General features: G+C 37.1%; 1 protein-coding gene across 1 annotated transcript in view; it reads left to right on the plus strand.

The window, feature by feature from the left end:
• The window catches only part of TRHR (thyrotropin releasing hormone receptor), a 36,911-nt gene extending 13,865 nt beyond the window's left edge, over positions 1–23,046 (plus strand). Inside the window, exon 3 of the mRNA XM_077163239.1 lies at positions 22,639–23,046. Within this exon, the coding sequence (XP_077019354.1) occupies positions 22,639–23,046 (408 nt within the window). The remainder of the gene's footprint in view (positions 1–22,638) is intronic.
• Positions 23,047–25,011: the final 1,965 nt, after the last annotated feature.

The following is a 25,011-nucleotide window of genomic DNA, read 5'->3' on the forward strand; positions in this document are numbered from 1 at the left end:
TTAAGTAGGGATCACAAATCGCTAGTATGAGTCTCCAGGTATTTCCTTATGAATCAGTTGGACATCTCTGAATAAAGTAAGAGAAATTAAGTCAATACTTCTGTATAGGGCAACTGCAGTGGACAGTGGAGGTCCTATTTTGAAATTAAGGATGTTTAGTTAACTTATTACAACCCCTTCAAGTGTGTTGTTAAATCAAGTGGAATGGGAAAATAATGGAAGTAAGGAGCATGTATTCATATCCAGGACAGGTTTGCATCCACTCATCCATGATTTAATTGAAAGGCTACATATATCAGTCACTGTGTTAGGCACTAGAATACAAAAATGAACAAGTCAGAATCCTGCTTACAAGAAGTTCACAGTCTAATATGGAAAAATGGAAAGTGAACAGAGAATTAAAGCCCCAAAGGAATATGAACAATGACAGCAAAAGGCACAGATCAGTGGCACCTGACCCAGATGCCTGGGGAGAGGTGGGCATCAGAAAGGCTTTCAGGAAAGAGAGGTCTTAACGCTGAGACTTGCAAATTAATAGAATTTTCATTGGTGAAGAAGGGAAAGAAGATGGTTCAGACTGTAGGAACTAAACAGATGAAAGGCAGGAGTCTAGAATGAACATGATCAGCCCGGAGAACTATAAGTAGCTCATAAAAGTAGACAACAAAAGATGAGGCTAATGAGGTAAGCAGGGACCAGGAAATAAGATATTTATACAGTATAGTGAAGGATATCGACAATATTCTAAAGGCTATGAGAAGTCACTGAAACAATGTTATAATCTGATTTATGCTTGAGGAAGATGACTGTGCAGTGGAGACAAAGGATTGGATGGAAGTCAAGGCCATCAGTTAAGGGGTTACTGGAACAATATGGGCAAGATTATCTGAAGGCTTCTGCGTAGAGTTGACATGATAAGGTATATAGCAGTGAGGACAGAAAGACATTTGGAATAGAATCAACAGACAGTGCAACCAGATATGCAGAGGGTGGGAGAGAAAGGAGTGCAAAGTTGATTGTACATTGAGAGAGAGTGGTGTGACAGTTGAAAACCTGCATTCTGGAATCTGAATTCTGAATCTGGCTCAGATTCACAGTTGACCGCTGACTATGGGCTATGAGCAAATTAATTTACAACTTTGAGCCTCAGTTTGCATACCTGTAAAAAGGACAATAATAGTACCTATCTCACAAGGTAGGTATCAGGATTTAATGCAAAAAAAAAATCCTTATAAAATATTTCACAGTACCTGGAACATGGAAATAATAAATGCTAGCTGTTGTTATTATTAATTGGATAATATAATCTATCTAAATGAGGACTAGATGTGGAGGAATAGATTTCAGTGGAATTAGAGGATGTTAAGTTTAGTTTTGCCCATATTATATTTGGAGTATCTATAAAGTGTAAGGGTACACTTAGAAATACAGATCTAAAGTTCTGTCGTATCTGAAGATAGAGATTTGGAAGCAATCAGGGTGCCAATCACTTGTTGAAGACACCAAAGTGCCTATGAAATAGAAAAGGAACTCTAGAATGGCTCGAATTCTGAGGAGAAGAGGATGAAGGAAACAGAGTAGGAATGGCCAGAGAGGAAGGAGGAGAGCCAAGAGAAAATAGAGTTAGGGAAGCCAAAGGTAGAGACTGTTTCAATAGTGGTCAGTAGAAAGTGGTAACAGCAACAACCGAAAAAGCACCCAAAAAAGGCCATTGGTAATTTTGCAAATGCAGTTTCCATAAAATGTTGGGGGGATAAATTGAATTGCATGGAGTTGGCAAATGAAGAGATGGGGTAAAAATGGAGAGATAATAAGAGTAGATAACTGTTTGCATCACTTAGCACAGTGTTTGGCTCATAGAAGTATCCAATAAATGTTGTCAAATAAATAAATGAAGAAAAGAAGGATTGAATAAAATTCAAGGAGAAGAGATAAAGATGATCAAGGTTGCAAATAAATTTTAGCTTATGAAGTAGGAAGAGTTGAGTTCTTACAAGCTGCTGTGTCTCAGTGAAGTAAAATGGAAAATCATTGACTGAGAGTAATGTGAGAGTAATGACAAGAGCAAGGGACACAAGTAGAGGCATGACAATTCATCATAGTGAATGGGAGAGGATTGTGACAGGTAGAATGACAACAGCATTAAGTCCCATTTGTGCTTAGAAAAACAAACTAAGAGAATTGTAAATTGTAGGTCATCTGAATTTCTTGACATCTAAACATTTTGCAGTGGGTCTGTCCTGAAACTGATTCCAAATAAACATCTTAAACTAATTAGGAAAATGCCTCCTTTCATTTGGACAATCAGAGTTATTTTCATTGACCCAAAGCTAGCTGGTATTGTCCTCAAAGTTGTTTCATTTTCTGCTGCAGTAAGTGAAGACACCCCCAACCAATACAATTTCACATTTTGCACTTTAGTCCTGTCTTCGAGGCCAAGATCCTAAAATAAAGGGCCAGACTGGATCAGATTTAAACACTGCTACAGGGCAGGGAATTTTACAGTTGCCAAAAGTTCCATCAGAAACTTTGACTCCAAATCTGTAGAAGCCAGGTGCTGCAATAAATCCCTTACTCAAAAGCACTAGGAACAGGAACAGCTCATAGGTAATAACTCCTTCCTCCAATTCTTGAGGCAAGTCTCTCCTTTATCAGCATCTCCAGCTGAATGTCTGTTTTTCCTTCCCCCAAATATCTTGGCTTTTTCCATTTTCATCTTTGAGGGATTCTGGGCAAGAAACATACTTAAAAGTAGTTAGCCTTAAGACAATTGTGGCACATTCCAGTTTGCAAGCAGTTCTTGACTTGATTTGCTACTGACTTTACTTCAAAGGAAGTTGTCATCATGAGGTGATAATGATAAGCTCATTTTAAAACGTAAAACTTAACACTTAAAAAAAAGGATCAGCACAACCAAGGCTGCTCATCCCTTCTTGTTCATATGCAGGTGTGCTGGTTGGGTGTGCCTCACTAAGAGTCTTGAGAGTGCTAAAGGCTCCACATGATATGGGACTTTATTAGTGCATGCTCTTCACACTTCACTACCACACTGGACATTTATCCTTATGGGAGCTCTCCCAACTCAAGGCGTCTCTGCCAGCCACTCAAATTTCAAAGCAGATCCAAAATTCAGACAGGTGGAAAACGGTTGTCACTGACCGTGGCTTTTAAGCTAATGAATATGTTTCTGCTGCTGGCTACTCCCTACCGCTAACTGCTTCCTCAGAATAATTCATCAAGAGACATTATTAAGTCACACTCAACTTATTGTCCCCATCTTAAACATATTTTTGAAAAGACAAATATTACTGTGTATACCACATAGAAAGAAGACAGTCTTGAAACTTTTTTTTTTCATGAAAGCTGTACCATCAGAAAACATGTCCCTTTTGTGACATTAGTCAAAAGATAGAAACTGCTGGGCTGTGACAGAATGAATTCACTTCTCAAATAGTTTTTTAATGGTCATTGAGAAGCTCTTGGTAGCATTTAAGGAGATATACTAATGTTTGCAAACTGATACCTACATATAAGCCCACTTTCAGATAAGGCTGCTATCTTTTAAAGAGTTACTGTATGAAGCAATTATAATTAGAATTCGATTTATTCTCTAAGCTCACCTTTCTGCTTCAGCTATATCTAGCTAACATGATCCCAATAATTAAAGATAGAGAATCAAGTTATTTAATAACATCTGGGAATATAAAGCATTCTTTCAAAAACACTGATAATTTTTCATAGAGGCAACTTGAAGCATGATAGTTAGCAAGGATAAAATTCACAAAACCATTTTTCCCAGAAGAGAAATAGAAATGTCTGCATTCAGAAGTAAATCATCTCAGTAAGCTATTATATAGAACTGCCAAATAGCAAAGACTATGCTCAAAGCATTTGTAAATGAGTAATGATTTCCTTATATACCACTAGCTGATATTTTATATTTTATGCCATATTTACAGCCATCTTAAAGATTTGAACATATTATATCTCAGTAATGTATTGAAAATGTATCGACATTTATTTCACCCCAAAGTACCTGAGGAACAGATCGTCTTCCTTTTAGTAATAGAGAAAAATTCAGCACAAACTCTGCAGATGAGGCAGCACTGCAGACTCTCCAGAGTGCATGGAGAGTCTGGAAAATTCCTTCAACTGATTCCCTGAACCCTCCTCAAAACCTCCCATGCCAGTTCAAAGATCATTCTCCAAATATTAGTCTAATTTCTCCAGGTAATGTCATGTAAGGACAGTGCATAAAAATATTTCAAAATATCAGTTGTGATCAGGTTTTCTGGCTTTGAAGACCCAGAGTGGAAAACACTTGCGTTCCAAGTACATTCAACTTGAAGGACAAGAGAAGGTATGAGAACCCTGGTCCTTCCTGGATGGGTCATTCACTGATGGGTCTCTTTGGCCACATGGCTCTTTATCTGCCCAGAGATCTGATTCCACCTTCCCTGGGCAGCCATAGCAGCAGCGGTTCTGTGTAGAGCAAGGACAGCTTGTCTCCCTTAAAAGAGACCTTCCGCCCACTTCATGACAATACCGTTCCAACAGTCCCTGCAGTATAGGACACTATGGAATTAAGACTCCCATCGTGGAGCAAGTTGATTATTTTATTATTATTTCTTCTGTGTGGGCAGGCACCAGGAATCGATCTCCGATCTCTGGCATGACAGGCGAGAACTCTACCTACCCAGCCACTATGACCCCCCCCCCGATTATTTTATAATTAACGAATGAAAGGGAAACACTTCTGAAAATTTCTTTATAAAAGTCTGTGCTGGTTTGAAAGGATGTATGTCCCCTAGAAGAGCCATGTTTTAATCAAAATCCCATTTTGTATGGCAGAATAATCCCTATTCAATACTGTGAGCTTGAATCTGTAATTAGATCATCTCCCTGGAGATGTGATTTAATCAAGAGTGATTGTTAAACTGGATTAGGTGACAACATGTCTCCACCCATTTGGATGGGTCTTGACAAGTTTTGGGGGCCCATAAGAGAGGAAACATTTTGGAGAAGGAAAGAGATTCAGAGAAAGCAGAGCAGAACGACATAGCCATGAGAAGCAGAGTCCACCAGCCAGTGACCTTTGGAGATAAAGAAGGCAAATGCCTCCAGGGGAGCGTTAAGAAACAGGAAGCCAGGAGAAGAAGCTAACAGATGATGCCGTGTTTGCCATGTGCCCTTCCAGATGAGAGAGGAAACCTGACTGTGTTCACCATGTGCCTTCTCACTTGAGAGAGAAAGCCTGAACTTCATAGGCCTTCTTGAACCAAGGTATCTTTCCCTAGATGCTTTTGATTGGACATTTCTATAGACTTGTTTTAATTGGGACATTTTCTCGCTTTGGAACTGTAAACTAGCATCTGATTAAATTCCCCTATTTAAAAGCCATTCTGTTTCTGGTATATTGCATTCCAGCAGCTAGCAAACTAGAACAGGGTCTTAAATGTCAACTTGTACCATTGCCTTTTCCACTATTCTCTCATCCTCTCTAATCTTCCTACCAGTGTAACCCAAATAGTCCTATTTGCATAGGTATTATTGTTTATTTACCTTTATGATAGGTAATTTTATTGAGTTCTTACTGTGTGGCAGGCATAGAGCTAAGGGATTTACATGCATCATTTTGTTTGCACTTAGGGTATAGGCACAATTTATCCTATTTATTTCAGAGTTCAGGAGTCTGAGATTTAGTGACATTAAGCTCAAGGTCATCCAATCAAAATATGGAAGAAAAGAATCCAATCTTAGCATCTGATCCAAAGCTTTTAATAGCAACACTACACTCTACTTCCTCACCTACTTGCCCACAATACTAAAATCTTGGAAATGAGGCACAGAGTGAACTAAATGTACCCCAAAGAGAGGGAAATTTTTCTTGTATGTAAATGAATTAAAGTCATTCACTCGTTCCGTTAAAATATGCTGAACACCTGCTTGAATGTCCCAGACATTGTTTTAGATCTTGGGAACCCAATAATGAACAAAGAAGGAGTGGGGGGAACCCTGTCCAATGGAGCTTACACTCCAGGGGAGGAGAGAGAAACAGGCAATAAAGAAACAAATACACATAGTATATCAGATTGTGATGTATCAGATTGTTGAGAAAAATGAGCAGTAAGGGAAGTATGAATCATTAAAATAAGAGTACAATTTTAAATAGGGTGGGCCTAGAAATATCAAATAAATAGCCTGTTCTCATAGTATACTGTGATCTTGATTCTATCTGCAGGCACTGGCAAATGTCATTTATAAATCAGTGCCTGAAATTCAATAGGCTTTTTCCCATGGGTGCAATGATACACAGGCTGGCAAATTAAGTCTTTTGGCTTTCATGTGCAGGATAAATAGCATTAATGACACCATGCTGTTCAAATACATTTCACAAACTTTTGTGACATCCATTCTAAAGAAAAATGCATTCTGCATTCTAATTCAGAATTGAAACACTTCCCGGCAGTAGGAATAGTTATCTCTGGGTAGGTCAGTAACTGAGCAAGGCTTGTGATAAAATTCTTATACCCAAATACTGTGTTAGTACTCCTTTATGGAAGAGAAAGTATGACAATTGCCCTCCAATTCTTACCTGGAGAATAAGGAACAGTATGTTTTTAGGGACAGATAGGACATGAGATTATTCCATCTTTTCAGTGGAAACCAAAGTGATAAAGCGTAGACTGGGTCCAAACTGCCAGGATTCAAATCCCAGTTTTATCATGTGGAAGCAAGAGTTCCTTGATTTTTCTGTGAATGGGTTCCCTCATTTATAAAAGAGAGATAATGATAGTACCCTCTTCATTCTATTATCGATGAGATTAAATGAGCTAACATTATCAGTGAAGTACGTAGAATAGGGTTTGATGCACAGTGAATAATATGAATACTTTCTATTATTATTTTCAAAAAGTAGCTTTCACTTACCTACCATTTACTATGTGCTGAGCTCTGGGATAAACACTCAATATTCTTCACCTCATTTATCCATATAACAGCCCTATGAAATGAAGTAAAATTCCTGTCACCATTTTCCTGAAGTGGAAACAGAGATCGAGAAAAATCATAAAGGACCCAAGTTCTAACAGCTGGTAAGTTCTGGAACCAGGTCACTCTCAGCCCAGACTGAGAGTCTGACATATCAGGAGAGTCTGATAAAAGAAAAGCAAGAAACTGGCTTGCTCAGGGCCAGGAAGGCCAGTTGACCTTCTCCATCTGACTCCTCTGCTGGTTCCTACACTGCTCCTGATTCGATCATCCATAAGAGTTCATGTCTTCAGAAAATGAAGCCTCCAGGGGGTGTTAAAAGTACAATGTTATCAGGATACTTTTCCATGTTGGTGAAGAGATAGGGCTAACATGATTCTGTTGCTAGAGGGATCAAATTTGAAATCCACAAACTTAGGACCAGCATCATTTGGTCCATATTTCTCATAGACTTTGTTCACTTTTTCATATTGAAATAAATAACTTGGAAAAAATTGTCCATAAGTCACAATAGTAGTTTGAAATATCTTATATGCCATTGGCTTATTTTGTTAAAAGTGTTCAACTGTCCCAGTGGTTTGCAAACTATGGTCATGGGTCAAATTCAGTCCTACTGTGTGTTTTTTCTAAATAAGATTTTATTGGGAGACAGTCATGCTCATTCATTTACATTTTGTCCATGGCTGCTTTCACCCTACAATGGCAGAGTTGAGTAGTTTTGACAGCGTGTATGGCCAACAAACATATTTACTCTCTTGCCCTTCCCAGAAAAAGTTCACTGGCCCCTGAACTATTCCTATTTAAAAGTTTATTTGTGCACATATTATGTACTTAGCATAGGTACTGGTATTTGACAGGTGCCCAAGAAATAAATGATAAATAAATATTAAATGAATATATTTTGATTCCACAAAATTACCTGCCTTTTGCAGGCAGACTAAATAGGCATCTAATGCATCTCCTGTCTTTATCTTGGCTCTGCTTCCCCTAAAGAAAACACCTTGCCCATTATGGGAGAATCCTGAACTTTAGTGGGCTCTAAAAATATAAATTTATACTGTATAGATGCAGAGTTATATCTAGAAAGATAGTTTTCTATACCTCAAGAATGACAGAGTGGCCACAAATTATTGGATGTGACAGTAGGCAGATAACTCATAACAGGAGTTATCTGTCAAAGTGAGATTTGTACATTTTGGAGGCCAATCCCATTTTACTTTTGTATATATTAACATAGAGTAAATCAACATCAAATATGGGAAGTCAACTCAATATAAATCATATTGAGTTAGCATCTCCTTGGTCCTTTAACATTTCTTAAGTTGTGCATGACACTAGATCTAACCATTATTTATTTCTACAGAATAACAGACAATTTGCCAGAAAATGTTCTTCATAATAATTCTAGTCTGTAGGGGTGCACAGGTAGTTCAGTGGTAGAATTCTCGCCTGCCACGTGGGTGACCTGGGTTTCATTTCCAGCCCATGCACCCGTCCACTGTACCCCACAAAAAAGAAAAAAAAAAGCGTAATTCCAGTCTGATCTATTGGGGCTCTTATTGAGAAGGAATATTTACACATGCTGATTTTAATTTTTAACTTCAAGCATTTTGTTTTGATGCCAAATATTTTTTAGGAACTGGAGATAGTAAAAATAAAAATAAACAATAAGTGTTATTCCTGCCATCAAGATCTCATATACCAGAGAATAAGCCAGACAAAATAATAATTACATTTGTGACTAGGCCCCTAAGTGTCAAATGGCCAACTCCGTGGAAGAAGCAGAACTTGGAATAGCATTAGTGAACTGTTTTTTTCAGTCATTCATTCATTCATTTCCTGAATATTTATGGCACCTGGTAAGTACCAGACTCTCAATAGAATGTTGATCTCCATAAGTAGATCTCCACAAGTAGTTATGCTGTCATTCTAGGAAAGATAGAGACACAATAAACAGGTAAACAAATGAAGGAATAGGCTCCTTTCAGATCATGACTAACAGTTAGATGAAATTTAAAGGGAGGTAAGATAAAAAGGAACTTGGAGAAGACTGAGCACATACCACTTTCTCTAGAAATATCCACTCCTCTGGATCTCTTTTATTCCATCTGTAAAATGAGGAGACTATCTACTTCATAAATACTATAAAGTTTAAATAATTCTATAAAATCCCTGGTGCTGTGTTTGAGCTATATTAAATGTTCTATCAAATATCATCATCATCATTAACAACGCCATCATCAAAAGAGTGTCTCTCTGGCAAAATCCTGCATTTTTCACCTGTGAGAGGAAATCTTACCACCCCAATGTAAAATTATCTGTTCTTTGATTAAAGACATTGTATGCCAGATGCTTTACATATATTAGCTCATTTATTCTTCATTCCTGCCCCATCTCCCAGATGAATACACTGAGGCTTAGAAGGGTGAAAGGTCTTTCCCAAAGTCACGCAGCTGGTCAAGTAGGTGAAAACCCAGCTAGGTCTGGTTTCACAGCCTAGTCCCTTTACCACTAGACTAATACTGCAAAATAACACAGACGATATCATCCAAAGGAGACTCTGATGATTTAATAATCTGCATTAAAAGCACAAGCTTCTAGTCAAATAGGTAAAAGAGATAAAGGCAAAGAAGCTTCAGGCAGCCTGTTAACAGGGCAGTAAAGCAACCCTCACCAAGCATGCAGATTTCAAGATGAAGTAAAGAACACAGCAGCAGCCCCTCATATTAGAAAAGTACAGTACATTCTACAATGTATTTGTATCCTCCTTACAATTAATCCTCATACAGATATATTTGTACATTAAATGTGACCAACAAGACTCACAAAGCTTTGAATGGCAACGAGTGCTAAAGCTGAGATTTAAAACATAATTTTCTTATTCCTAATCCCCTGATTAGCATACCATGCAGCTAAAAGCAGCGGGAAATGCCTGAATTATTGGTTGCTGAGGGAAAGAAACAAACCTCCCCCACTTGGGCTCTCTCTTCAATTTCTTTTGGGACAGCTCACTAGAAAATTAGCTCAGACAGGGTAAAGCATGGTACAAGCTGTCTCTCCTGGGAGAGGCACAGGTGAAGAAGAGTTGGCTGCTTCCCAGGAACTCTCAGCCCCGTAATGAGGAAATTTGCCCAAGACCTTTAGAAGCAAGACTACTAAATTCCCACTAAGAAATTGGCAGCCCTTAGAGTTTTTCTTCTATTTAAAGATCACCTCTTTCCCCCTCTATTATTCACTTTTTTTCTTTTTTTATTATTATTTTTTCACTATTCACTTTTTATATATTAAAATGTTGTCTTTGATTTCCCAGCCCTGCTGGCTGAGCAGCTGAGGGGTCACCTGTCTTCACAGGCTGTAGAGCCAAAAAAAGTACAGGGAAGAGATGAGATTGGTCAATATCCCTCTCAGAAAGCATCAGTATCTTCAGAGAAGCTAATAAATGGATACCTAACCCAAAGACAGCCAGGATGTCCCATTCAAAATTCCTAAGGTGCGGTTCCAAAGAAAACAGTGCCCAAGATAAATGGCCATACCCTAGAAAGCAGAGGTTAGAAAACTAAAGAAAAATGTATGAGGACAGATTGTTCAGCATGCTCCCCCATTCACCAGCAATTTACCAGGAAGAGAGAACACTTTTAAAAAGTCTAAATAGCAAACTCAACTCACAGCAGATAAACTGTAGCATTGTTCCAGCATGGCTCATGAAAGAATTCAGAATGACATTTTACTTTCTAAATTGAGATGTTATTGTAATTTGAATCCCAATTCTGCCAGCTGAGATTTTCCCTTCCCAGCATGTTTCCAAATATCTGCCTCATGTGAACAAGAAAACATCCAAGCAACAGGCAAGAAGCCAGCTTTTCATCCTGTACAATTATCTGATCCTGTAATCAATATTGAAACTCCAAGCTATAATAGTTGCTAGTATTGGAAAGTTTTGTATCTATTACCCAAGTCTAGAAGGAAATATTACCTAGCAAATAGCTGTTTTTCATTCTTAGCAGATGAATCCTGAATTCATAAATATTTTTTAAATTAGTTCCATCAGTACTTAATGTCACAGTGTGAGTAGGAATATCTTTGTTAGGTGCTATCATCATAAACCCTTGGGTAAAATGAGAATTAAGTTTTCATTCTCCCTTCTTCCTCCCAGCACACACACAGCAGAGCCTCCACCTATTTCAACTTTTAAACATAGGTCTCATTTTTTTGTTTTAGTTTTGTTGACTTCAGAAACAGTGTTTGTTTCCCAGATACAAGGTATTGTAGCAGAGAGAAAAAGGAAAAGACTTTGGAGTCAAGTGTATACCCTTGAAGTGTGACGTTCACTTAGTAACATTTAACTTTTCTGAGCACCAGTCTCACCTATAAAATGCAGATAAAATAGAGCTATTATGAAGAATTGCCAAGCACATTGCCTGGTGCTTAGTAGGTATTTCACATATCCTAATTCTCTCCCTTCCGGTTCACATATTACTTCCTATTCCTAGAGTAGAATACCTTTAATTTTCAACCTGTTTTCTTTGTTCTAGACTGAAGCATGTTCAGAAGGACATAGTGCACTGTCCCCCTAATGCATACTTCTAGAGAGCCTCAGACGGTGAGATTCACAACCACTCGGGGCTGCTGTTACCCTGGGAGATTTTATTCTAACTTAGACCTGAACCCCAGTCTGCTATGTAGGACAGTTCAAAGCCCCATAACTTTTTCCACTCCTCATGTCTTTGTGCCTCTCTCTTAGTAGCTCTTAGAAGAACAAAAACATTAGATCATCCCATATCAGACATGATACAAAGCGCAGTCCATTTTCCATTAGGAGTACCTTCAAACTTGATATTCTGTGATGCTTGGTAACTTTATTAGAAAACTGGGGCTGTCACAGGGGAAGGGTCATATCATGTCCCATAAGCAAAATGTCACCCTATAATTTCAACTCTTATCCATGCTCTGTTATCCTCCCAAAGGCTGTGCCAACTTGGCTGATGCAGGCAGCCCCTCTAGGATTTATCATCCAGTTTCCTGTCCTCTCAAAGGTCTTGCCCATAAAACAGCTCTGCCTGGCAAGCCTGTCTTCCTCAGCACCCCCTAGAAATATGTTTTCCATTTCATTGCACATACCATACCCATAAATTTACATTTAAAAACATCCTGCGTTATCATTTTTTTAAAACTTAAGTTCTACTTTTCCTTTTCCCAGCATTACCAAATTACAGTCATAGTTTTCTCTATTGTGAGTCTCTGCTAACACTTTCATGGACACTTTTAATCAGAGTAGAACTTAGAAAATACTTTGTAATTCTGACCAAGCAGGCACTTGACAGGTGGAGACAAAACCCATGCATTAGCCTCCCTAGGTGGGGAGATTATACCCATAAGTAATCTACAAGCAGGGTGTAACAGTCCCTGATCTCTGTAATGAATCACTACCTAGATTTTATTAAGTTTAATTATATTTCAATTTACTTTGAGTTGATTCCAAGACCGATTCTGGCCCCACGTCTCAATTTTTTAACCTCACCACTGATCTCACTCCATGTCATGAAATTCAATGTATTGATGATAATTGACTTTTAAAACTGTGTGGCCAGCCCCAGAGCTAGTCAAAACAAAGGAGAGCAAGAGGAAGTTCCCAGATACCACACCCAGTGAAGAACCTTGGCTAAATTCAAATGTATTTAATTGTCAAGTCAAGTTTATGCTTCAGTAGGTTCAGTTAATGTAACAAGATGTAAAATGTCCTTGATCATTTTGCCTAAGGCCTTCCTGAGAGTGAAATTTCTCAGCTATAGAACACTTTGTTAATATGCAGCAATGCAGGAGAACATGGACAGGATCCAAACACAAAACGTATTGTTATCCCTCAAAGAACAGCATTAGAATATTAAAGGCTAACTTTTATATTCATTAACAAAACAGAAAATATGTTTCCAGAAGGAAGTATATTTCTGAAAATGGGCGTATCCAGCCAGAAGAAGTGCAAGAAGTAGAGGACTTTGCAAATTTAAACGCATTAAATCCACACTTCCCTCCATAGTCTGATTTAATATTTTGGAACATAAGTATTTATGCAATAATAATTCAACTCTGCATTTAAAACTATTATATGACAGGTATAGATGCTAAAGATTCCTCCCAACCATTTCTGCAGTAGAGATGAAATAAAAGTTTGTTGTTGGGAGTGACAATCTCCAGGGCAACCTTCACACACAGATTTTTTAATTACAAGAAAAACTGGGACAGTTATCTTTCTCAGAAGCCCAGAAACCAGTTAAATGGCTGCAGTAACTGAGCAAGTGCCAATTCATGAGAAAAGGCAACTAAGAATTGTAGGAAAACCTTACGGTACCTTTGTTGGCCCTTCCCCCATCCCATTCCTTGCTCATGGTTCCAAAAGACACAGAATAACCCTTATGCACATATGAGAGGACATGTATGAATGTACCAATCTGTCTTGAGGCAGACTGGTACATTCTGAAGGACTGCAGAAGGATGCTTATCTCCGTCTCACAGGGACCAGAACTCCCTCTGGATGTAGAAGTTGCTTTCAAGGCATCTGAAATGCTATAAGAAAACAATCAAACTGCAGCTCCCTAGGGAAAAAGATTAACTGCTTTATGAAATACAATAGAGCACCAAGAACCAGGTTGAAAGATTGTGAATTTCCTGGGGAAAAAGTGGCACTCAGAGGATTCATGTAAACATGTAAAGCCACACACACATGCAGAAGACAAGACAAATGCTCAGAAAAGACCAATAAGACCCTATGCTTTCACCTCAGGTCATTGTTTAGATTCGCTATAAAACTGAGGGAGAACACCCACACAGAGCCAAGCATACCAATTTATGCATGTGGGAGTTCCAAAAGGATAAGAAAGAGAAAAAGTCAGAAGGAAAATTTGGAGAAATAATAGTTGAAAACATCCCCAATTTAACAAAAGACATTAATATACACATCCAAGAATCTCAATGAACACCAGCTAGGAGAAACTCAAAGAGATCCACACCAATTTATATTACAATCAAATGTTGAATACCAAAGACAGAGAATCTGAAAGCTGCAAGACGGAAGTAGCTTGTCAGATATACAGGAGCCTCATAAAATTAAGTGCCAGTTTCTCAACAGAACCCATGAAAGTCAGAAGACAGGCAATGACATATTTAAAGTGCTGAAAGAAAAAAATTGCCAATCAAAAATTCTATATCTGGCAAAACCATCCTTCAAAATATGTTAGAGTTTAAGACATTACCAGATAAACAAAAATTGAAGGAGTACATTATCACTAGACTTTCCCTAAAAGAAATGCTAAAGTAATTTCTTTCAGTTGAAAGGGAAAAACACTAGACAACAATTTAAAACTTTATGAAGAAATCAAGATCTCCAGTAAAAGTAACTACATGGATAAGTATAAATGCCAGTACTATTGTATTTTTAATTTGAAACTCCACTCTTTACTTCTTACAGTATCTGAAATGTAAATGCATAAAAGCAATGATAAATCTATAGTTTTGGACACAGGATATATAAAGATGTAATTTGTGTGACAAGAACAAAAAAACAGAGGTCTAATAGAGGAGTATAGCAACATAGTTTGTGTATACTACTGAATTTAAATTGGTATCAAATAAAACAAGATTATTATAGATTGGTGGTGTTAAATTTAACCTCCATGATAACCATAAAGAAAATATATGAAAAATATGCACAGAAGGAAATGATTAAAAGGAATTTTAACTGGTACACTATGAAAGATCGACTAAATACAATACTAGGCTGTACTTGATGAATTAGGGACAATAAAAGTTGTAAGACTTAAAAAAAACAAATAAAATGGTAGAAATAAGTTCCCCATTATCAATATTTACTTTTCAAATGTAAATGGATTGAACATTCCAGTGAAAGGGCAGATATTGGTAGAATGGATATAAAAGCATGATGTAGCTATATGCCATTTATAAGAGACTCATCTTAAATTCAAAGGAGCAAATAGATTGAAAGTGAAATGATGGGGAAAAAATATCTCATGTAAATAGTAACCAAAAGAAACCTAGGTGGGTATATTAATATAACAAAAAATAGACTTTAAGCCACAAAGTGTTACAAAGGACAACAAAGAATATCACGTAGTGATAAGATGGTCAATTCATCAATAAGATATAATTAACATATGCACCTAACGACAGTGTCCCAAAACATACAAAGCAAACATTGACAGATTTGAAGGGGAAATAGACATTTCTACATTGATAGTAGGAGATTTCAATATCCAACTTTCAATAATGGATAGAATATCTACAGAAGATCAAAAAGTAAATATACGGCTTTAACAATACTGTAAACCAACTAGATCTAACAGACGTATATGAAACACTTCACCCAACAAAACCAGAATACACATTCTGCTCAATTGCACGTGGATCATTCTCCAGCATAGACCATATGTTATAGCACAACTCCCAATAAATTAAAAATATTGAAATCATGCAAAGTGTCTTCTTCAACCATAATGGAATGAAGCTAGAAATCAATAACAGGGAGAACTGAAAAATTTACAAACATGGAAATTAAATAGTAAACTCTTAAACAACTAATGGCTCAAAGAAGAAATCACAAGGGAAATTAGTAAATGCCTTGAGACAAAATGTTACTAAAAGGAAGAAACAGATATTGAAAAAAGTAACTCTGGTTTATATTATTGAGAAAAGGCCAACCCCTGCACTCCTGCACTAACTTTACCGCTATTCAAGAACAAAGTTTCTCCAATTGTCTTCTTTCTCTCCCTGGACAATCATAAATTTCCCTCTCTATGGGGTTGTTCCATAAGCATTATGAACATGCTATAATATTTTCCATCTTCAAAAACATAAATGAAGCCTACACTCTTCATCCCCCCATCACCTTCTATTTTTCTGGTTCTCTTTTCATCAAAACTCTCAAAAGATGCCTTTTTCCTCCCAATCTCCACTTCTCCTCCCCCCATTCTCTCCTGAACCCCCTTCAAACAGGCTTGCTCAATAAATCATAGTTTTTGTTAATAAAAGCAAACAGTAGGTGTATGAAAAAAAATACCCATTTCTTCCTACTCTTGTTTTTATCTTGTATTTATTCTCTAGTTTTTGAGGACAGTCTAGGAATGTGTTCTACCCATTTTAGTTTTGACTTTTATTCTCTATCTTTCCTGAGTCTTAACTATGAAATCAGTACTTTCTAATAGGTATTGTAGAAATAATTAGCTCTCAGAATTGTTTCAAAGACTAAATGCACAGTTAATATTTACAAGTATTTTAAAACTCAAAAAAGCAATATAAAACCCAGAAATTCCACTCCTAGGTATATACTGAAGAGAAATGAAAACATAATCCACATAAAAACTTGTACATTAATGTCCACAGTAACATTATTCAAGATAAGCAGAAAAGTGGAAACTACCCAAATGAGGGATAAATATAATGTGGTATTTCCATACAGTGGAATATTATTCAGCAATAAGAAGAAATGAAATATTGATAACTGTTATAAAATGGGTGAACCTTGAAAACATGCTAAGTGAAAGAAGCCAGTCACAAAAAAGTATGCTTCCACTCATATGAAATATCAAAAGTAGGAAAATCTATAGTGATATAAAATAGATTAGTGGTTTCCTAGAGCTGAGAGCTGAGCAGATGATGGGGTTATTGTTAATCGGAATGGGGTTTCTTCTTGGGATGATTAAATGTTCTAAAATCAGATTATGGTGATGGTTGCACAACTGTGAATGTGCTAAATACCCTTGAATTGTATCCTTTATATGGATGAATTTTATGACATATGGATTATATTTCAATAAGTAATATACAAAGTTAACATCAACTGCAGTAAATCATGATGATAAAATGGTCTTCCTGATATGATGTGTTGAGAAGGGCACTTCACTACCCAGAAACCCTAACCCCAGCCTACCCATCAGAAACCCATCAGCCAAACTCAAATTGAGGGACATTCCACAAAATGCACGACCAATACTCCTCAAAACTATCAAAGGCCATCAAATACAAGGAAAATCTGAGAAACTGCCAGAACCCAGAGGAACCTAAGAGAAATGGTGTCTGAATGTAATATGATATTCTGGTTGGGATCCTAAAACAGAAAAGGGATGTTAGGAAAAAACAACTGAAATGTGAATGAATTATGAAGCTTAAACAATTAAAATGTGTCAATATTGGCTCATTAATTATACCAAGTATACTATAATAATGTTAGATGTTAAAAACAGGGAGCTGGGTACAAACAGTTGGGAACTCTGTGCTATCTTTGCAACTTCTCTGTAAACTTTTTTAAAAATATAAACATTGCTAATTAATAGTTCCATAACATGTAATACTAGTCGTAGTAGTAGTAATAGTGATAGTAGTTAGTAAAAGAAGAATGAGATAGAAATCTATCATATAAAAGAAAATGAAATCCATGATCTTTATCTGGAGCTTTTACAATGATGACAAAAGGATGTGTTGAGAGGGAGTGAATCTAAATGTTCTTGTAAGTATATGTGACTTATTTGACCATTTGAATACAGTGAACTGTAAAAGATAAACAGTAGGGCTTGATATCAAAATTTCTAGCTGATCCTCATTGAGATAACCCTTAACTGTGGTGGCCAAGGACAGAGTCCTTTCCAGCTTCAATCCTCTTGTTCCTTTCTTGCCCTTCTCCTCAACCATCTCTGCTGGCAAGCTGTCTCTTTAAACCCTCCATTTTTATCCTGTGATTTTTTTTTTGCAGGATCTTTGCTTGTCCTCAATATGCTCTTCAAAAATGGCTGCCTAGGGTGCATGGGTGGTTCAGTGGTAGAACGTTTGCCTTTCATGTGGGAGACCTGGGTCGATTTCCAGACCACGCACCAGAAAAAAAGAAAAAAAAAATGGCCGCCTGCTTCCCATGTTGACCAAAATGCTCCACAGAGCTGATATTTTCAGAACCCAGCACTGCCCTGTATTTGTATCTCCTTAGCAGCAGCATCTCTCTCTCTGCCCCAGCATTGGAAAGTCACAAGCCCTGTGGAGTGTCATATCACCTCATCATATAAAAAGGAATGGCTTTTGCAATGATTTCCATGGAAAAACATAGCTCTGCTTCTCTATGTGGTCTGCAAAAGGAACTTGTCATATTAAGTGACTTCTAGTCCCATGATGTGCCCTACTCCCTTATACCTCTATATCATCAAAAACACCAAATCTCTGCAGGAACACTCTCCCTTCTCTCTTTACCTTCAGATTTTGTCGTAGATGTCACTTAGACCAAGAAGCAGTCATTAATCATCCTTCATCCCCAAGACCAGAACAGATACCCTTAGAGAACCAAAATAATCCTCCGTTTTGGCATTTATCATATCTTATTATAACTGCCTATCAGCTTATAAGGTGCACAAGGCCATTGGTAATTCACCTTGGATCATTGTTGCATCCTCAGGAGCCAAGACATTGACTAGTACATAGTAAGGACACAAATGAATATTTTATAATGAATGGAAAATTTTCTTCTTCCCAATCAAAAATATATTGAAAGCTCACTTTTCCCCGTAGATTGTGTGATGTTATTTCCTAAGGACCTTTACACCCTGGGGCAAAGGCTGTGCGAGGAAGCAGTCTTCCAAATGAACAGGCACCTATGCTCTGCCCTGACGAAAATGTGAATGTTTAAAAGCAATGATCCAAAGATATTTTTCAAATTTGGTATTTTGTCACTTCATTTGGAATAAGAAATAATAACAGAAATTAAACTTCAACAACTATAGTGAAATTAACTGAGTATGGAAGACAATCTCCAGGGCAATGCTTTTCTAGGTGTATTGAGTAAGAGTGGCTAAAATCCAAGATATAGTTATACTCAAAGTTTGTGAATATTTTAGAAAGAGATCACACTCATGCAAAGATAATTGAAATTAAGAAAAAAATAATTATGGAAGGGGTAAAAAATGTATTCTCAGCATTCCACTAGAAGCATGTTTCTCTCTTAGTCAGCCTTAGAACTGCCATTATATTTATTTTATTTCACAGCTCTCTAAATTTCTAAAAATATATTTCAAACAAAAAGCTTAAATTTATTAAGCATTCATTTTTCTAATTTACTAACCATCAATTAAAAGGGTTTGTTTTTATATTTAAAAAAATTAAATGTTTGCAAGAAACTTCTAGCAAGACTTTGGAGTATCAAAACCCAGAAAAGGATCCTGGTTACATGCTTTGAAATAATTCTTTCCATGTCCAAATTTATCCAATATTTCCTGAGGGCTACCTTATCTCAGGGACAGTACTAAATCCCTGAGGACAGATAAATGAATAACCTTTCCCCTGCCCTGATGAAGTTCATAGTCTACTGGGCAGACAGACAAAAAAATAGCTCATTGCAGTGAAATGTTTTGGGAATGATATCCAAACATGCATGGGGACCTATGGAAGCACACGGGAGAGACACTAACCTCTAAGCAGGTTGCTCTTCCTTTAAAAAAAACAATTAAGTGAAAAGAACTAAGTAGATATTAAATATGGTTCAATGTTTCTCCTGACAATTGTAGTGAAAAATATGAAGGTGGATAAAATTTATACTTTCTGTTCTGAGATGTAGTAGAAGTGTGTTGCCTACTTAAAAGGAATATGCCATGGGGATAACACAGTAGATATCTCATCATTGAAAATGCAAAAAATTTTCATGAGGTAAAATATAAAGGAAAAGAGCATAGACTTTGGCTTAAGTTGACATAGGTTTGACCCATGGCCCTGTCACTTACTACTCATGTGTCTTTAGACAAATCATGTAAATGCTCTAAACATCCACTTCTCCATATGTAAAATAGAAAGATGATAGCTTATTTATGGGGCTATTATAAATAATAAATCAGACAATGTTTATATAGCACTTATCAGATTACATAGCCCATCCGAAAGGGTAATCAAATTGTTAATCAAGCCAGAAATTCCAATGTATGATCCTTCGTCCTTGATACAGAGGGGGAGGGTGTTGACAAGTGTGAAACAGTGACTTGGTGTCAGAGAACCTAGCAGAGGACAATGGCAGGGATAAAGGTGATAGTAATGAAGATGATGATTACTATAGCTCCTTCCAAAGCGCAGAATATTTATCACTGAATTGATCCTTTTATTTCCTCGGACCAATAAAAATATTTATTCATAATCTGCAAAGTCTGCTTAGGAAAAATGAATCTTCAGTTAAGCTTTTGGCTGAGTAGCTGCTCCATTTCTCTAAAAGAAGTCAAAATCTCTGGAATACTATATGAACTGGTATGAAAATCACACCTTCCCACCGAGCAACTTCTCTCTTCCTAGTCAGCAGATATCAAGTGTTACTATGCTAGACACATTGGGTCAGAAGAGAAGCTCAGTGAGCACTAGGTGAAGTAGACCAAGAAGGGCTGGGATCTGAAGTGTATCACTTTCTTGGAGGGTAGAGAAAGCTTCAAGAAAGTAAGAAAAGGTCCTGGAAGCAGAAGAGGCACAGACCTGGGAAATAGTGGGTTGTCTCACAGGTTCATTGCAGACAAGTAGAAGGAATGGGTGTGGTTCAAAAGAGATTAGGGTTGTGTGTATCCATAGGTAAGAAGTCTTAGAGCAGATGACATGGAGAGCCAGGAAAGGAGGCAAACACTTTCTTTTCATCCAGGTATAATAACAGCAAAAGAATTGCATTTTCCCCTCCTTGGAGGACTCATGGCATCATCAGCGGGGTGGAAGAGGTGTTAAGGAAAAAGCAGGGCCCCGGGATTGGAAAATTTAGAGTACTGGATAATAAAGGCAGACATTATGACACAGGAGACCAGGAAGCATTTTATTACCAGATTAAGTAAAAGGGGACCTGAGTTTAGGGTAGATGCTAATGACCGAGTAGGTGTCTGAGTGCACAATCTTTATTTCTACAATGAAGAGCTTTTAAAAGCCCTCTCTAAAGACAAGACAATTCCCTCGATGCCAGAACAGGCTAGAGGCTGCTTAAGTGAGACAGCTGGGAGGTTAGGAGGAGTAAAGGAGGAAAAGGCAGTTCATTCTATTTTAGGTACTTTTCAAGTTCTAGAAAGTCTTGCGTGAGGAAGCCAAAGTCTCTCAAATTCCTTGAGATTGAAGATAACTAAAATGTTCTTTAAAAATGTATAAAGTGCTGTTCTTGCAGGAAAATGATCTGCAACCAACTACTGCTACAATTTGAATTTGCCCTTCATATAGTAGAAGTATTATGATCTTTTTGTTGTCATTATTCAAATTATATTATTTTCATAATGCTTTACGGCTTCAAAGCTCTATCACATTTATCATTTTATTCAATTTTCTCAATGACTCTCTGAGGGAAATGAGAACGATATGAGCAGGCATGTTTTCAGATGTGGAAATGGAGGTACAGATAAGATTGAATGACTTCATTACATCAAGACCTACTATGGAGTCAAAGTCAGATGATCTAACTCTGAGTGCAGACCAGTCCTCAGAATCTCACTGAGCATTTGTGTGGGTGAGAGTAAAATATGATCAATTATGCCCATAGATATCTTATCCCTGGACAATCTTTGATATTAACCTCATCCAACCTAACATCCTACCTCCCTGTGCATTGCTTATATATACGAGTAGGAACAGATGTAGGTAACATTTCAGAATTTGTTTGCTGTGTCCTCTATCTCCCTTTCTCCTAAAAGAAAGCTATGCAGTGAGAATAGCAAAATCTTTGGATTCAGGCCAATTTGGATTCCAATCCAGGCCCTAAGACTCTACCACTTCTGCCAAAGTACTAACCTGCATTGTGCCTCAGTTTCCAATTTGAAAAATGGAGGGCACAGTACCTATTTTATAGAGTTTTAAGCTGCTTAAATGTGAACAGTGGATGTAAAGGACCTCTTTGAATGTCTGGCGTATAGTAGATGCTTAATAGCCATTAGCATTTTTTGCTTTGGAGACTTTACCCTCTTCAAACCATTATATCGCATCATTTGATTAGGGAGGTAATATTGGGTCCATTTGGTAAAAAAAAAAAAAAAAAAAAGCTGTAAAAGGCCAAGATAATTTCAGGGCCACACATAAGGTAAATAGGAACAGTGGTACCTAAGTCTCCGACTGCTCATCACAGACACTTTTGTGCTCTCTGCCACATTCTCTTGGCCCAGCTCCGATTTCAGTCACCGCTATAGGGAAGAGTTCCTAAATGACGATAACATTCACATAAGCCATCCACTGTCCAATTTGTTTCTCCTCTTCCCTGCCTCAGATTCTTTCTAAAGTCCCCACAAGTGCCTATGTAGAAGAATCCTTGATTTGCAGAGGTGTTCAGATCCCAAAGGGCACTCCTCACTAAATGGGAAATGGAAGCCAGTTTATAAATGCCCCAGCCTCTTCATCCTTCAGAAAGACAGCTCTGAAGTGCATTGCTTGAGCCTCAGCTGCTTGCATAGCCATCTCCGTGATGCCCTCTGTTTGTCTTTTCCTCCTTTGTATCACTCTCCTCTGCACTTTCTATCCCACTTCATGGAATCACCTTGCAAAAAAACTGCTTGTATTTAAATATTAACTTAGACTGCATCTTGAGAATTAATGGTTTGGCGGGGGCAGGACGAGGGGTTGTTTTGTTCTGTTTTCATTTGAGTCTACACTGCATTTCTCTCTATTTCTCCATAGGTCACCAAGATGCTGGCAGTGGTCGTAATTCTGTTTGCCCTTTTATGGATGCCCTACAGGACTCTTGTGGTTGTCAACTCATTTCTCTCCAGCCCTTTCCAAGAAAATTGGTTCTTGCTCTTTTGCAGAATTTGCATTTATCTCAACAGTGCCATCAACCCAGTGATTTACAATCTCATGTCCCAGAAATTCCGTGCAGCCTTCAGAAAGCTCTGCAACTGCAAACAGAAGCCGATAGAGAAACCTGTCAACTACAGTGTGGCCCTGAATTATAGTGTCATCAAAGAATCAGATCATTTTAGCACAGAGCTTGAAGATATCACTGTCACTGACACTTATTTGTCTGCCACAAAAGTGTCTTTTGATGATACCTGCTTGGCTTCTGAGGTAACCTTTAGCCAAAGTTGATTCATGAATTAGAAGATAATGAATTGCGAACTAAATAAGAATATGTGCAGTTATCAACAAAAGAGAGAAAATGGCCAATCATTTGAGAAGACAGAGCAGACAACTCTTTGCCAATGCTCTAACAAGTCATGGCCCAAGATATTTTAACCTGTGAGAGTGATTCATATTTTCCCTCTTTTCAAACTAGTACCACAAAAGGTAGAGAAGGTCTGGGTTATAGCCAAATTGTGGAAAATGCAAGTATGGCCCTTTCATTTAGCTTGAGAAGTTCACTAAATTTTCTGGGGATATGCATTTTTTATCAAATCTAGACATTATTTTACATAATTTATAATAACCTTACTAAATGTGATTTCTCATTCTCCCTTTTAAAACTTATCTAAACACTTGCTAATTTGACAGCATGCAGATTGTTAAATGTTTGCATTTAGTATTTCATTTTAACAAAGTACTGTGCTACTTCATGAATATCTAAGACTATAGGGGAAAATAGAGAAATCATTTTATTTGTTGAGTAGAAATGAGCTTTCAGGAAAACATGTTTACTATATTAAAAACAAATAATCCAAATGCCATGTTACTTTATAAAATTCAGAGACATTTTTCTATATCTTACAGAGTAGGTGGTTATCATTCAAGTTTAAGATAAAATAAACATCAAAACTATCCAGAATTACAAATTGAGAAAATAGATAGATTTTATTGTGAGGTACATCCAGCTTTTATCAACTGTTCAAGCTTCATAAATGATAGATGGGCAGGAGAAATATCAAGATTAAATAACTGTGAAGATGTGAACTAATGTGCAATTAATATTGAAAAGTAGCCAAGAGCCAAAAGCCACGTATTTAATATAAGGTTTTAACTTTACTCTGAAACTTTTAAGAAAAAAATCTTTTTTGAACATTCTTGTGAATAAACTATTAAGCCTTGTCAAATGATTCCTTCTAGCTGAATCTAGCTTAAAAGTCTGAAACATTCATGAAAGCTTAGTTGGTATTCTCAGCCAAAGTCTATTACACTTCCAGATGAAGACTTCCCACTGAGCTTTGGAGTCCAAGGAATTTAACTTGTCTGCAATTGTCTCACTTTCTGCCTTGCTTGTCATTTGTAGGCTCTTCTCTTTTTTTCAAATTTTGGTATTATTTTGTTTACAGATTCTAAATCAAAGCAATGCAAAATTCCTGCCAACTTTCTTTTCAATAGAGTTAAAACTGATTTCATCTTATTATCGGTATTTCTTCTTTGTAGTTATGACTTAGACCCTCTGTTCCAGTGATCATTAGGGAGGTGTGAATATGAATCTGCCCAAGACATTGTGTCAGGTCCTACTTTGCTCCCTTTTAAATGATTCACCTACTGAAATTTGACCAATCAGCATCTCCAACTATATGTGGAGTGTAAATTGCTCTTGGTGATTATTCTCTAACACTGAATTTTAATCACTGGGTCAAAAAGTATCAGATATAAGCAACAGCACATTTTGAGTTGCATATATGTTAGAACAATAACAAATATGGCCTATATTCCTGTCATGGATTTTTTATGGACCCTAAATACTAATGATCATTACCCCTAATACATTATTCTATTTTGGAAACTTCTGCTTTAAAATGCTTCTTCATGAAGACTCTGTCATCCAGAATACGCTTTTTCGAAATTGGCCTCACCTACTCCAGGAAGACATTCTTATTCAGTTACAGTATCAGTAAAAAAAATGCAAGCAAATATTTATGGGACATATCCTAAAAGTCTGTCTGCATGACACTAAGCAATCTATTTTAACTGACATTTCATTCTGGATTAAACATGAACCTTAGCATCATGTAGATAGAGTGCTAGAGTGCCCCTCCCCTACATAAGACACACACACACACATAGGCACACACAAACATATACACTTAAATTGCTTAACAAAGGAACTGGAATACAATAGAGCTTCGTATTAGAGAAAAGAACTAATAT

Source organism: Tamandua tetradactyla, chromosome 6, assembly GCF_023851605.1.
Source record: "Tamandua tetradactyla isolate mTamTet1 chromosome 6, mTamTet1.pri, whole genome shotgun sequence".
Classification (NCBI taxonomy): domain Eukaryota; kingdom Metazoa; phylum Chordata; class Mammalia; order Pilosa; family Myrmecophagidae; genus Tamandua; species Tamandua tetradactyla.